Source organism: Buceros rhinoceros, unplaced genomic scaffold (genome assembly GCF_000710305.1).
Source record: "Buceros rhinoceros silvestris isolate BGI_N320 unplaced genomic scaffold, ASM71030v1 scaffold286, whole genome shotgun sequence".
Lineage (NCBI taxonomy): Eukaryota > Metazoa > Chordata > Aves > Bucerotiformes > Bucerotidae > Buceros > Buceros rhinoceros.
Window position 1 is genome coordinate 63,155 of NW_010417876.1, and position 15,326 is coordinate 78,480.

General features: G+C 46.6%; 1 protein-coding gene across 1 annotated transcript in view; it reads left to right on the forward strand.

The window, feature by feature from the left end:
• CLASP1 (cytoplasmic linker associated protein 1) overlaps positions 1-7,999 on the forward strand; it is a gene marked incomplete at its 5' end in the record, with an annotated part of 70,016 nt that extends 62,017 nt beyond the window's left edge. Inside the window, 3 exons of the mRNA XM_010138297.1 lie at positions 2,747-2,953; positions 5,803-5,919; positions 7,655-7,999. Coding sequence (XP_010136599.1) covers positions 2,747-2,953; positions 5,803-5,919; positions 7,655-7,741 — 411 coding nt within the window. The remainder of the gene's footprint in view (positions 1-2,746; positions 2,954-5,802; positions 5,920-7,654) is intronic.
• Positions 8,000-15,326: the final 7,327 nt, after the last annotated feature.

Sequence of the window (15,326 nt, forward strand, 5' to 3'; positions counted from 1 at the left end):
CCTGTGTCCAAATAGTTATAGTTGTGGTTTTTTAGCTAGTGACTTGCTTATGAATGTTGTTAAACTGATTACAAGATAATCTGCGCTCTCTGTGAGTCTACTGCATTGTTTGTGGAAAGCTTGATGGTAGCAGTGTTTGAGCATTGGGAAAGCAGATGTCAGAAGCCACAGTGCGAAGAAGCAAATTTCTTTTAAGGAGACCTCTTGGGCAGCTCCTGACTTCATCCACTCCAGCAATTCAGCACTATGGTACCAAAGCATGGCATTGGTTTCCCTTAAGTTCCCGAATGTTCCTCTCCTTTCACAGCAAAATCACATAGCTCTTGCTTCTAAGCTACTACTAGCTTATGTGGGAAATTATCAACTTTCAGGCTTCTCGTGTGAAATGGAAGAGGAGTTAGCAAAGAAATAGGGGGAAGAGGGAAAACTTGCTGGAAGTAGGAAAACAAGCGTTCTGTTCTGCTTGAGTACTCATTCACGGATCTTTCAGGATGAAATTTTTTTCAATATTGACCACATTGTAGATTGACAGTCTTTTTAGAATATGTGTTAAAATTATAATTAAATACTGAGAAAGGCCTGAAGAAGACAGAGCAGTTAGACAACTTCTCTTCTGTGATAGAGCAGTGATACAGAAGCAGTCAAGTCTCAGGTCTGCTTCATCATCCTGCCTGTACCCTGTCTGCATGCAATATGTGTACTACATGGAGTACCTGAGATCACGTTCACTTTTGGATTTGCTGTAGAGAATGCCAAGACCTGAGTTTTATTGTTTTCTGGGTGTAAAAGTACGTTGTGGCTATTCCTGATTCGGGGAGGTAGCTGTCAGCATGAACATGATAGCGGTGTAGCTGTGATGCTAAGACTGTGGGTGAGGCAGGTTTTGTAGATGGAGATCATCTCTTCTGGTCACTATTCATTGCTGCTATCTTAATTAAAATTTTCTGGAAAATGTTTTAGTCCAGGCAGGGGGACATTCTTGTCCTAGTAAGGGTTGAGATAAACTTCCAGGTACTCCTGGTTCATGCATTATCCACAGTAGCTACTTCAAAATAATGAAAACTTGCTGTCTTTTGAGGGTTTGCTAGAGCTACTTCTGTCCATGGGTTGTCTTAGTAAAATAGAAATCCTGGTGTTTGATACCAGGACAGAAAAGTAGAATGAGGAGAATTCAGCAGCTAATGGCTTCAGTCTAAGCGACGGGAGACCTGTGGTGTGATTTATTTGCTTTTTTTGCTGATCGCCTGTGACAGATTTCCTAGTGCTGGTTTCAAAGCATCGACTTAGACAACCCTGGCTAGTTCAGCTTAGGATGAATTAGAGAACTGGTTCTTGGCATCTGAGCACAGTCAGGAAAGAGGGAGTGCCATGAAAGGCTGGATTAATGCTTAAGACTTGGGGACTGCCTGAGGCTAGCTGGGAGATCCTAAGCATGAGGATTTGTAAATACTTCCTTCTTCTCAGAGTTGAGGTGTTGGATTTAAGTCTGCCTGCTGCAGCATCTCTGTCCACTCAGGATTTATCCTCCCTTAACAGTGAGCCCTGAGAAGAGGGGAGTGAGAAGATGAGCAACAGCATCCTCCATCTTTTGTACTGAAACAAGAATGTGGATGGGGAGCAAAGAGTGTGTGATTTGTGGCCAGGAAGAGTATAGCCATGGGGAAGCTTAGTTTTGTTTCCTGGCAATTAGTTAGCACAGACACTTGAAAAAAAGAAAGCCTGCCTTCCCATCCTGGTGTGGGTGGGGTTTGTTGTTTGGTGGGTTTTTTTATCCAGTTACTGCAGAATGTAGAATGGAGAAACTCTCGTGGGAAGAGATACCACAGTCAGGTCTTTCCTCCTTCAGCTAGCTGTCCTGCTCACTGGAGAAGAGTGTGAAAGTTGTGAATTTGCCTTCCCTTGGAGAAGAAGTGGAATGGAGTTTAGGATCTCCTTGTTTTGCATGACTGCCTCACAGTGTGGAGTACTTGCTACCACTGTTCCCACTTGTTCTTCCTCCTGTGTTTTATGGTGATCCCAGTGCTGTCTTAATGGCTTGAATCTGCTGAGTGCACAGCTGCCTGGTCAGACACCCTAAAGCCTGTTGGTATCTATAGCCTGGGTTTGATTACAGCATAGCGTAGCCAGGAAATGGCAGGACACATCTGTCTAGGCATGGGAGTCTCAGCCTGGGCACCTTAACACTTGGCAGGTGAGATGCATATGAGAAGGTGCAAAGGTGTCATTCATTTTCCCCAACAGTGGGCACTTCTATGATGCAGCTGGATAGGGTGCTGGACTATGTTGTCTGGACTGTGTTTTTGCCAAGAAAGGTTCCACCAGATGATCCTTGAATTCTCTTCCAACCTGGTATTCTGTGACTATAATGTTTAAGGAGATAAATTTTGCATTAAGTCTATGCTTGGTGGCTTTAGGCTCTTTGACAGAAGCTGGAGAAATGTTGTCCTCTCACTTTTCCTAGGATGGGGGTGGCTGTCTGTCTTGGGTGACAGTTGACTCCTTCAAACTAGCAACAAGTTTGACACAGTTACACTAGGCAGGGTGGACTTCTTACCATTGGCTGGAACAAAGATGTCACTGGAGGTGAAGGATGTGAATTCTTGGAGTCAATTGCCTTTTAATAGAGCCTTCTCCTAACGAACCTTCCCCCAAGCATTTCCCAGCAGTCACTTCTAGTGCACACTGGTGGTTTTGGTTGTGACATGTGACCTCATTAACATAAGATTTTGCTCTGCTTTCATTACAGGTTGTCAGAGCTGCTGAAGAAGCTGCTTCTACCCTAGCGAGTTCCATCCACCCTGAGCAATGCATCAAGGTGCTTTGCCCCATCATTCAGACTGCAGATTATCCAATTAACTTAGCTGCCATCAAAATGCAGACAAAAGTCATTGAGAGGATTTCCAAGGAATCGTTGCATCAGCTCCTTCCCGATATCATTCCTGGGTTGCTGCAGGTACAGAATCATATCATAAATGCTCCCGAGCACAAACTACCACTGAGTAATTTGTGAGATCTGTGACCTAGGAGAGAGTGATGCACCCTCTGGGGCCAGGTGTTGGTAAATAGAAGTTTTAATCCCTCTAAGTTTTTATATTCGACCTTTTTTTAACGTTAAGGAAAAGAAAACTCAAATTCTCGTGCCTGTGTTCCACAGTGCCTTGGCCTGACGCCTAAATAAGCCGTATCAGCCATGTAATAAATTTGAGAGTAGGAGTTAGCCGCATCTTATGCTGTGTTGTTTGTATACATCCCAAGCAATGCATCTTGTGGTCTCCTTTAATTGTACTGAGCTATTCTGCACTTTAATTGTACTTTGTGCTTGAATTTGAATCCCAGCAGGCAAGCTAGTCCTTTCCGCTCTCCTCTCTGAAATGGGGCCCAAACTGCTTGCTGACTTCATTCAGATGCTTTCATAACCCTCTCCAGCTGGGTGGCGAGCCAGTTTTTGCCAGTGCTAAGGCTTGGTCTTACATTGTTCAGTTTAGCTTTTGGTGCTGGCTGTAGCAGTGTTGTCTTCTGTTCCCCTGCACAAGCAGCTGGCAGTGCCAGTGGCTGGGATGAGGCTGCATGTAAGAAGGAAATAAGAGGAGTTAACAGTCAAGTAGGAGAGAGAATGTGTGTGTTGGAGGGATTGGAATAGGAACACAATGTGAAAGGGGAGACGTGTTTGGGTGGGTAAGACTTCAGTAGAGAAATGGGATAAAGAGTATGCTCATTTTTATGCTCCTTGTGAGCATAAAATGTTGGAAGGACAAGAGTAAACTCAGCATCCTAGCATTTGTCTCAACTTCATAGTGTCAGCTCTTGCAATTGTTTTCTTAAATCACAGCTTCTGGGAATCAGGCAATTCTGTATTGATCTAAACTTTTGTTATAGAAAGCTTTTAGTCATTGTTGCAGGCAACAGTCTGCACAGTGGAGCTTCAGTGCACTGGAGAAGTTTGGGAGCAGCATGCCTTTAAATATGCAGTTATATTTGTTTTATTAAATTGCTTCCACGTCTTAAAATGGATTTTGTTTTGGAACCTTGTTTGCTACTTTTCATCTTGGTGATGCCAGTGATATTTCCTCACCTTAGAAACCCGTACTGATTGAAGAAACCTACTTCTCACGTTTGGGAAGTATTTTGGTATCCTGGCTGAAGGACTGTGTGTGGAGGGAATCACCTGTGTGTGCTTTTTTACTGTGCTCAGAGTACCAGCAGAGTGGTGAAGAGGTGAGGAGTGTCAGACAGCAGCAGCATGAGCACAAGTGTGTAGCTCAGCAGCACAGAGTGGGATTCTCATGACCTGCATGAGGAGATGGGGATTTCCATGCAAGAACAGGGCTTGACTGGGGAAAGTCATGGGGCTTGCCCTGGTCCTGATGCAGAGCCCTGGCTTCTTCAGAGCCAGCAGATATAGAGCTGGGCCACAAGGCACTCTCCCACGTGACATCTCAATACCCTCAGGCTGAAGAGAGATTTGAGCCTGTGTCATCTCCTGAGTGAAAGCTCTAACTGTTGGGCTGTGTTACTAAATGATGGGAGGAGCAGCAGCCACTGACTTGCAAGCAAGTTGGCAGATGGAGAGGTGGGGTCCCGCTGGCGCATACCAGCCCAGTGCCCGCTGGGGCGCAGCCCTCTCACTCCTCAAACCTGCATGGGTCCACTTGCTCCTATGGGAGCAATTTTGAATGTACACGTAAGCAAAATGCCAGGCCTATAAGGAAAAATGAGGTCAAGCAGAAGCATCTGAGTTCAGGAGCCTTTGGACTGCTAGCCACAGAGCCCTGCATGCTAGCTCTTTTCCCAGCAGTGGGTTGTGGCTCTGGTGTTCTCTGCTGTGGGCCTGGGCTCAGCCTTTTTTGCACCGGGGTCCTCAATAGCTTGGTGACTCTCTGAGCTTACATAGGTCTCCTGCTTTTCTAGCTCAGTGCTCTTTGGGATTGCACGCTGTCATTTCAGACTATATTTTGGCCCCGTGGCTAACAGCCTCAGCCGTGCCCTCCTCCCAGCTTTCCTGGCAGAGGTCACCCTGCATCCGGAGGAGTCAGCGTCCCGCAGGCTGAAGGGAATCCCATGGGATGGCTATTCAGTGATGAATCACTGCCTGAGTACAAGACTACTGCCACCAGCTGCTGAAGTGAGCTGGTGGTGAGCTTGAGCTCTCCTGAAGCTGCTAGAGATCCAGCACACCTACAGGGATCTTTTAATGTGTTAGAGTTGAAAATCATCCTCCATGACTGATTTTTGCAGTTTCTAATACCTGCGTAGGGTTATCTGCCCAAAGAGATATTTGGGTAGAATATCTGTTCACAAAACAGGATGCTGGTTTTCATCTCCTGAGTGATATAACTATCAGGCCATTTTGCAGCAAAATTCTTCTCCATCTGTAATTTTGCTCTCAGGAGCAGAATTAGCTTCCTTTGGGTTAGATTCTCAGAAGCCCGGCTGGGTGCACAAGGGCTCCCTTCCAAGAAGTGCTAAACATCCAGGATAACACATGGTGATCTGAACTGGACACAGGACTTGTGTGTATTTGATAGAACTCTAAGCTCTTTGTTAATGCTATAAATAACAATATATTAATAATTTACAACAGAGTAGTAAGAACTAATAATATAATGAACAAATAGGATGCACTGGGTACCTGTATTCTCTTGCTCTTTGAGTATTCGGGTTGCAAACTATTACATTAAGCAGGGCTTTTCTACTGACCTGTTAGGTCATCAGCCATGTTGCAAAATGTTCATTAGCTCTTTAGGATCTGGAAGGATGCTAGTGAACGCTGTTTGACCTCTGACCTTTTTTCTTGTTTCCTAGGGTTATGATAATACGGAGAGCAGCGTCCGTAAAGCTAGTGTATTTTGCCTAGTGGCAATTTATTCAGTAATTGGAGAAGAACTGAAACCTCATCTCGCACAACTCACAGGAAGCAAGGTACAAGAGTAACGTGTTGTTGGAGTTTTCTTCGTAGCCAGCTGAATGGCTTGCACTACTAGCAGCAAGACCAGGCTTCATGGTAGCCCTGGGTCCAGTTCCCAGTTCTCTGTTAAATCCTATCTCACCCTGCCAAACACCACTAGAACAGCACAGCGCTTGCTTAGCGGTGTGAGCATTGGAAATCCCACTAAGCAAGTTGTGATGGGGTTCAGGGATCAGTGTCATGATGCATTTGATCCTCCGAGCAGGTCCTTCCCACCATGGTCATGTTTACCTTGTCCCCTTGGCATTGCAGCCAGGGGTGACTGTGCAGTGAGCTGGATCCGCTGGCTGCTCTGGGCACAAAACAGGTTGGCAACACTAATTAGTTTTCCTCTCTGCGGCTGTGTGGGTAATCTAGTGCAAAGAGTAGTGGGAATGCATAGCTGAGATGGGTGGGAGAGCAGGTCCGCTCTGCAGCAAGTTGTGATTGGGGCTGGTAGAAATGCAGGGGAAGCTTCACTCCTGGCATGTTAGACATGTCCCTTCCCTACTGGGATACCAGCAAGCTCAAGTGACCCTTCAAAGGACTTAGTGCCCTGGAGTCAGGTTAGCAGCAAAACTCGAATTCTGACCTGATGCTGCAAGTGAAACCAAGTCCTAATTCAGCTCTGTCCTTGAACCAAGAGCTGGCATTTCCCCTGGAGGCGGGTGGTGGTTGATTGCTTCTCAGAGCTGCTTGGGAAGACGTCATGAGATTTCTTCTGTTTGAAGTCATAGTCGAGAATTCTCTGCCATTTTGAGTTCTGCATTTTTCTCTGAATACATCTCTGCATGTGAATAACTACTGATTTCAGAGGCTTTGTTCTGATATCTTGAAGCAATCATTTCTTTTGTGGCTTGGAAGTATGATGTAGACCAAAACAACCAAAGATTGAGGACACTTGGATTTTATTTCTGAATTGAGTTGCCTTGTGCTTAAACAAATGACTTGTGGCTCCAAATTACTCTGGAAAGAGACAGCTATGGGTGCTGAGGTTTACCTCATTAAATTTGGGCAGTTAGGAAATCCCCCTATAAAATACTGTAGAGACTTTATTATCCTAGTATCCTAGGTGCCACGGACTTCCTCCACCACATAACTAGCTATAAACATGTGAGTAATTCTGCAGGGTTTATGCAGACTGCCTGCATGTTTAAAGTTAAATGCGTGCATGAGTCATTGCAGGATCTGGAGCGAAGGTGGGAAGGCAGAAAAACAAAAGAAACCCATGCAAAGGAAGTTTATAGTCATAACAGCTGCAGTTTCACAAGATGTACTAAGTTAGCAAAGATACTTAAACGTCATTGAAAATGAACTTCTTATAAAGCCTGGAGAGTTCAGAGTGTTTCCTGGGAGGAACCGTAGCTTTTGGATTGCTGGTGTGCCTGCGGCCCCGCTGAGTTCCACGGGAATCCTGCTTGCCCACAGCAGGCCGCAGGGTGAGGGCTGTGAACTGGTGGTTGCTGAAGTGAAATGTAAAAGGTTTTTCTAAATCCTGTTAAACCTGTCTGTAACATCGGTGGGTCTCAGCATTCCCTTCTATCTCTCTCCTGAAATACACTCAGCTTCGCTTCTCCTTTTCCTCCAGAGAGCCCAGTGTCAGTTTGCTCACAACTGAGTTCACCACAGAATGAGAGTTTTAAGATTTGCAGTCGAGTTTTGTCCACCTGCTTTTCCTGGCATCTTCTGATGTTTGTTTGTTTCTTTCAGATGAAGCTACTAAACTTGTACATAAAGAGAGCCCAGACCACCAACAGCAACAGCAGTTCCTCTTCAGATGTTTCAACGCACAGTTAATGGAGATGTGTGGACATGTGTAGACTTAGAAGCAATCAACGGTGCCTCTCAGAGACCTTTCTGCTACTCTTCACTGGCGCGCTCCCATCAGCTCAAGGAGGCCATGCAGATATTTATTGCAATCAGTATTTTAGTCCCGTAAAAGCTTTTCTGTAGAATCTTACTGGTATTGAATGTAAAGGAAGCAAGGTCTGTGTTGCAGTCTTCACTAAAAGCGAACAACGGAAAGCCATACTTAAACATATTTGTATAGGCTGCTGAAATCTCAGAAACATGTTTAGGTTAGCGTTCCAAAACTGAGTCCAAGAACCTGGACGTGCATAAAGGTCAAATCTGATGGATTAGTTTATACCCAGTTTTGGTTTCTGTGTGCTAGTTACCTGCTCTCTGCCCTCAACTGCAGCCATTCTGGCTGGGTTCTCCTCTTCTTACAAGTCTTGTGGTCCTGTTTTATGCTCCCTGTCACAGCTTGGCTAACGTGCAGGACTCTCTGTGAGGAGATCTTTGCAGATGTGGCTGTGATTCCAGCCTCAGATGCTTTAATACTGAGAGACAACAAGTGAGTAATGAAAAAGTAGGTTCTTTTTAAATATCTGAGTTTTTGTACATAGTTCTTCTGACAGACCTCTGATGGGCTGATTTCTCTAAATGCTCTCCAGCCAGCTGTGCTGTGCAAAACAGCTGAGCTCTTGCTCCTTTCTTTTCTGACTGTGTAAATATTTCGCTCCTCTCATCCCATTTGGTTCTTTCATATCCTCAAAATAATCTCCAGGTTACTTGTTACTCCCCAAAGGGAACCTGAGACCCAGTTCTGGAAACAATGCCTGTGGATGGGTCACTGGAGTTAGATGGGTGGGTGTTGGGTTAGGCTCTGGGTGTGTCCGTGGATGGGCAGTGGGAGCTGGCAGGGCTGTACCTCAGTGGTGTGGCTAGCTGCATTTTTCTTGAAGTAATGGCTTTGTCCCCACAACTGCTTTTTGCTTTGGGCAAAAATGTTCATCCCAGAGGACAGAAAGTAGAAGCACCTGCTGAGCCAGCTGGGACAGTGCTGGTTGCCTGTGCCTGAAGAGCCTGCAGTGTGATCAGCTGCCTTTAGAAACCTTTTCCTTGCCAGCCCCACACACAGCCCTTCTAGGTGCTCTGCACTTCAGAGGGGTTCAGAGGGACCTCGCTGGGCAATCCTTTTGCAGTCTGATGACACAGACCAAGTCAGAGCCAAAGTAGCAGCCATCAACCCCACAGCACCATGTTTTCCCAGAGGGAGACCTTTCAGTTTCCAAATGGTGAGCTCCCCCGGCCTCTGCCTGTAAGTGGGGGAGGCAGGAGGATGCTAGTGCTGTGTTTCGCTCTGGGCTGGATCCTGTCTGATGGCCATGCCTGTCCCAAACCTGCAAAGGACCAGAACTGGGTTTTTGCCCTCAGTGCTAGTGGTGCAAGAGGATGGACCTACAGCTTAGGGCTGCAACTGTGGTGATAGACATGTGCTCCCTCGCTGCTTTCAGTGCCTTGATCTCTCTCCAGCCCCTCCACTGCGGCTTTGGGGAGCTGAAGGGACACCTTGGTAGTGTACTGAGAACGCGAGAGTTTCCAGTACTGCAGCAGGAGAGCACAGTGGGGAGGGTAAAGCCCCGATGTCCTCCCTTTCCATCAGTTCATCCCCATGTGTCTCAGCCCTGGTCCCACAGAGATATGCTGGGAGGTGTCCGCTCCCCTCCCAGTCCTCAGCTTAGTGGGGACTGTGCAGCATTGGGCTGCAAAGCTTGTCGGTCCTTTTCCCTGACATGAGAGCAGAGGAAGTGACCTGCTCCTGAGTTTGTCAGGATGTGTCCAGGCTTTTGCTGGCTGCAGGCCTAGTTCCTTCATCTTCCCCAGTGGGTAATGCCATAGCAGGAAAAATCATCTGATCCTGGTGGGTGGGATTCGCCCAGGGTCTTTCCACAGGCTCAGAAAAGCCATCCTCACCAGCGGGAGGATTGACTGCTCCATGGTTGGTGTCTCTCTTTCCGTGGACCATTTCTTTTCAGCATCTTTCAGTTTGCTTGTTCAAATATTCTTTTTTAATTTTTTTGAATGATTCAAATTATTTTAGTTCAATGCATTTATTTTCCCTTTTGAGGAAATATTAAGCCAACTTGTTGGCAGCAGTTAGCTGTCTTGTTTGGATTTTTAGTAGTGGGTTTGGGTTTTTTGTTGTTTTGGGTTATTTTTAAATTTGTGCTCTGACTGCGTAGTATTTATGCCTGCCGCTCTCCCCATCTCAGTTCAGCATCTTCTGTTCCGGTTTTGGGGTTCAGAAGGTCAGCATAGCTGACCAGATGGCGATTAGTCCCTCCAGTGATGGAGCTTGGTCCATCAGTGTTTGCTGTTTGTTTGTTTTATGTTGTGAATGGCACACTGTAGCAAATCTCCAGGAATTGAATTCCTTCTCAACTCATTTTATATAATTTATAAAATCCTGTTAGGATGCACTGAGAGTGAACGCACTGAACTGACCCTGGCGCGTGTGCTGACACTACAGTAGGAGTTCACAGCTTGTCCTTGAGCCAAGCTGCTGTGACTCTGGCGACGAGCCTGTGTTTTCCGATCCTATTGGCACACTTGGGGCTGCAAAGGGTAGAACCAGGCCTTACTTTCTGAATCAGATTTGGTTCTGTTTGTCAACAGATGCTCATTAATGTGCTACTTAATTTCATTACGTGAATCAGTCGCAAACTGCCCATCCTTTGAGTACTCTAGAAGGATGTTATACCTGTATCCAGTGGAGAGCATTCTGCTTAGGTATTTATAAATCACTGCGTATGATGTACATAGTGAGGTTGTTTAGTATGTTTGAACATGACCTGTTTTTGTTTTGTTTTGGTTTCCTTTGAAGTACTCAAAGGGCTAGCTCTGAATGTCACCTCTGATCTCCAGTGTTCTGACATCGACAAGCTGTACAATCGTTTTGTTTTCAGCAAGCATAAAGGTCTCTCTGGCTACAAATCGATGTCCACGCACGCTTGCAGAGAAAGATCTGCATGCTGGCAGTGCCTCACCGCACCGGTGAAGCTTGTGTTCACCTTCTCCCGGCAGTAGCCACCTACTGCAGCTGCCTTTTTTTTTTTCTTGCTGCCCATTATGCAGGGCTTCAATTTTTCATACCTTTAAAAAAAAAGAAAAAAAGGAAAAAAAAAAGTGTGTTTTCTTTGCCCACCATGCTTTAAAAGTCTGAATGGGAGAAAACTCTCAGCAGACAGCGGCTACTGGCTGCAAAGTTGCCGAAATCTCAGATGTGGATGTTTTTTTCTGCCATTGGCTGCACCAGTGCTCCGTGGGCATGGGCAAATACTGGATCCATCCGCCCCCCAGGTCTACGTACTGTAGTTCTCATGTAGTGCAGAAATATCGAGGCATGTGGCTTTCTTAAGGTACACTATGTGTGCTTGCCTGGATTACAATACAATACGAGACTGTCTTTTTTTATTGCTTATTACTAGCTTACCAATAACCTCTATAAGTAACGTAACTCGCATCTTTGTCATCAAAACCTTTTCTCCCCACCCCTTTATTTATCAAGCATAATATTACATATTAAGGGACAGAAAAATAGACCTTTGTAGTATACAGCAGAACGTTGCTAACAATGTTTTAAATGGGAAGTAAAAACCGCTCTGAAAAATGCCAGCCATGAGAAATGACTTTGTTGGCACCGTGTTCATGCGCATGTATTTTTTTCTATTTTTTCCGCTTTTGTCATGTTACATCCATATCTGTATTTATATCTTATTTGTTTCACTTTTGAGTGTATCATGGCAATTGTACATATGGTTTTTGTTAACATTTATGTGATAGAATTTGCTAAAAAAAATTTAAAATAAAACCTTTTGAGTTTGCCCTAGAATAATTGGAATTTTGTGGGGTTTTGGCGGGGAGAAATATTAAAGTAGATTTGTTATGTAACACAGCTCCTCACTCCAGCAGCCTTTGCTTACAAAGGATTTGCTCTTATTCCTGTCCTGGCTGCTAGTTTTTATGTAGTAATTATGATGCACGTTGGTCTGACTTTTTCCTACAGGCTCCAGTCCGTGAGTGGCAGCGGCGCCAGCAGGCAGCTGATCTTCAAGGGTACTGGTCTTGTGCTGTCAGCTTTTAGAAGCTTTTGGGAAGCCTTGATGTTAGGGGATTCTTGTGATGGTACAAACTGGAGAGCCGTGTGCTGTTTGAAAGCTGCTGGTCTCATGCGAAATCACATAACTCAAGGTGCAAGGACTTCAAAAGATGCCTGAGTTACGAGGCTCAGTGAGAGAACTGCAGAGGTTTTAAAATACATAGCAGTAGGAATATGGGTGGTGAAGTGTTTGGGGAGGCCGAGGTATGCTGGGAGCTGCACAGGGTTCTGTGGCAGGTACCAAAAGACAAAGACCTTGAATTTGAAGTGGCTGAGGAGCCTGTGAGCCCTCAAGCGCTTGTGTTATTCTGGGGAATAAGAGCTCCTCACATCTTAGACACCTGGAGTGAAGCTGTGTTCTGTGCTAGGGAAATGGATCCCCCAAGGTATGATTTTGCCTTGATGTTGCTCCTTTGGCAGCAAGGTAGAAGGTCCTCAAATACCTTGAGGTGGGTGCAAGGCACTTAGGAGCACACAGAAGATTGAGATTTCCTATGGGAGGCTTTTGGTGTGAATATTCCCAGAGGAGGACAGGGAGAGTGTGACGGTGTGTGAGCACCAGCATTCAGGACGTGGTGGTTTCTGGCCATGTTAAGACACGGCTGGTTAAACTACTGTCCCTCCTCCTGCGAGAGGATCATTTATCAGTCCTTTTTACTCTCCAGCTAGTTACTGAGCTAGAACAAGTTTGCCAGTTTTGGGGGGAATTTTCAGACAAGCGATAGATTAGCTGCAGACCCTTCACAATATCAGCCATCCTCACTGGTGTCTCCTTTGACCTGGCACTCCTGGCTGCCACAAAGTACCACCCAGGCCAGCCCAGGGACCCTTCTGCGTTAAAATTCGGGGGCACAACTATGAGTGAGCTGCAGCGATTGTGTTCTGTGTTGCAGAAGGACTGTGTCACTCCACAGTGGCAGGGTCTTTTTTGACACTGCTGTGTGTCAGAAGAGTATGAGGGAAGGTCCACCCTTGCCCAGTGACCCTGGCTTTTTCTGAGAGGGCTTTCCATGTGGTTTGGGGGGGTTTTTTTGGTTTTTTTGTTTTTTTTTTTTTTTTTTTTTTTTTTTTTTTTTTTTTTTTTTGTCCTGAGCAGTGCCAGGTACCTGTGGTTGTAAGGAGGGGAAGAGAGAATGAATAGAACACTGTCTTGTCTGTGCCTTGTAAAACTCCAGATGCTGGCCTGAATTAGCCTTACAGCCCTGAGGGGTTTGGAAAAGCTCTGAAGTCTGAGGCATTGCAAATGTGGTATTAGACAACCTGAGGTGAGGAGCCGGATTTCACTGACACGTGCTTAAAATGGCCAGTTCTTGCAAAATGCTTTGTGGAGGGTGAGGAGAGGGACATCCCGCAGATGGAGTTGGTGCAAGACTCACGTAGAGGGCTGTGTGCATGGCTGGAGGTCTCCTTTCCCACTGGAGCACCAGGCAGCAAGGGCTGGACCAGAGGAGGCTGGGTGCTCACCTATTCCATCTTCAGAAAGCACCTCTCCAAGCCCTGCGACTGGGTTTTTACCAAACCTTCACACTGTTGCTCAGGTTATAAGGCCAAGATGGAGCTGCAGCTCCTGGCTGACCAACTGTCACCAGGTACACAGAGCTCCTCTCTGGGAACTGTCTTCTCCCAGCAATGGCTTGTGCCTCCAGGCATTCACTGCCCAGGTCTGGCCCTCTGCTAAACTGCTTGGAAGATACACAAATATGGGCCTTGGTGTCAAGACTTGCACCCTTGGGGTTGCCAGCACAGGCCACCCCTTTGCTGCAGGAGCAGCATGGCAGAAGGCAGCAGTTTTGCAGGCTGCAACTGCAGCAAGTGAAAAGCTCTGCAGGAGCATCCCAGAGAGGTTACTCCAAATGAAATGCAGGAGCAGAAAAAAATAATCCTCTGGCTCAGTCTCCTGGCTCCTTTTGTGCTGAATTTTGGCACATCCTTTAGGGCTGTGCCTGCAGCGTGTTGACACGGGGGTGTGTATTGAACCATCTCAATGTCTCTGTCCCTTGTAGCTCTTTTGTCACAAAGTCCCCTGTTGTCTTAAGCCACATGATTGCTTCACAGATGGAGAATGAGGAATGGCTGTAATAGCTGGCTTAGACAGTTTTGCTGGGCTCTCCCTGTGGTGCAGGACCGGAGCTGCTGCCAGCAGTTAAAGGTAGGAGATTCCTGGCAAGTGTGAAGGCTTGCTCTAAGCACTCACAGGCTGGTCTCTGTTCTGTTCTCTGGTCTGGAGGGTCTGATCTGCTGCTGATTTCTTTGCAGCTCAAGACTGCAATCGTCCCCAAATTATTTTGCCAGCCGTTCCCTCCCAGCGAGGGATGCTCCTCAGTGCATGTCAGCAGACTTGCTTGTGCTCGTGGACCAAGTGCCTTATCTTAATTTGCTCCAGTTAAAGAATAAAACCCCCTGAGAAAGTGTGGCTCAGCTGATCAGTGGTATCTTGTTAAGTTAAATAATTCCACTGCTTCTGATTGTGCAACCCTCGTTTACCCTCCCTGAGCAAATATCCCTCACCTCTCTCTTCCTTTTACCAACCCAACACATTTTTCCTGCTTTGCATTTTCATAGACATCTCTGAAGTACGGAAAGGGCCCTCCCTGGCAAGCGTGCCCCAGCGCGGGCAGGAGCCTGTTGGGAGGAGGCTCAGCACAGAAGTACATGTGATACTGACATCAGGGAGGAGCGGATAGACATAAATCTCCATCTCGTGCTGAAAGGAGAGGGAAAAAGGTCCTTCAAAGGCTTTTGGGAAGCTGCTGGGATATCAAGGGCATGGAAGACAACTCAAGCATCAGGCTGGGATGGAGGGGGTCTTTTGCTAGAAGGCACTGGGTGGTTGGGTGATTGTTTAGGTCCAGAGAAAGACCATCACTCATCGTGATCCCCAGTCACAGATTCACTCATGGGTGATAGGGGAAATAGTTCATATGTGCACGGGGCTGGAGAAGGTTGGTTGAGTAGCAGGGTCAGTATCTGAGTGTCCGCACCACACGCAGCTCTCCACTGCCAGGGCAGCGCTCATGCATGGAGAGGAGGATGATGACACCGTTGCAGCTGCTGAGCTCCCCTAGACCGCTGCAGCTGTAGCAGGGGAGATCCTTACATGTTTCAGGTTCTCCCTGGGGATCTGACTGCAGCTTGGGCATTACTGGCCCATTAAACCTGAGGCCCTTACGCAACCACCTTCTGCTCTCCCTGCTGCTTTGTCATAACTTGGCAGGTACTGAAAGAGGCCAAGCAAAGCCATTGCTTTCCAAAAAAGGGCTATTTATATCTAGACTTGAGTGCCAGCCCGTTAACTGGGAGCCAGGGACTCTCCTTGCTGCTTGGCACAGGGGCCAGGGGGAATAGTCGCTCGTCCCGTGGGGCAGGCACGATGCACTTGGATGATGCTTGTGGGGCTTCGACCCGCTGAGGGACCTGGGGCTAAGGCTGGAGGGCTCA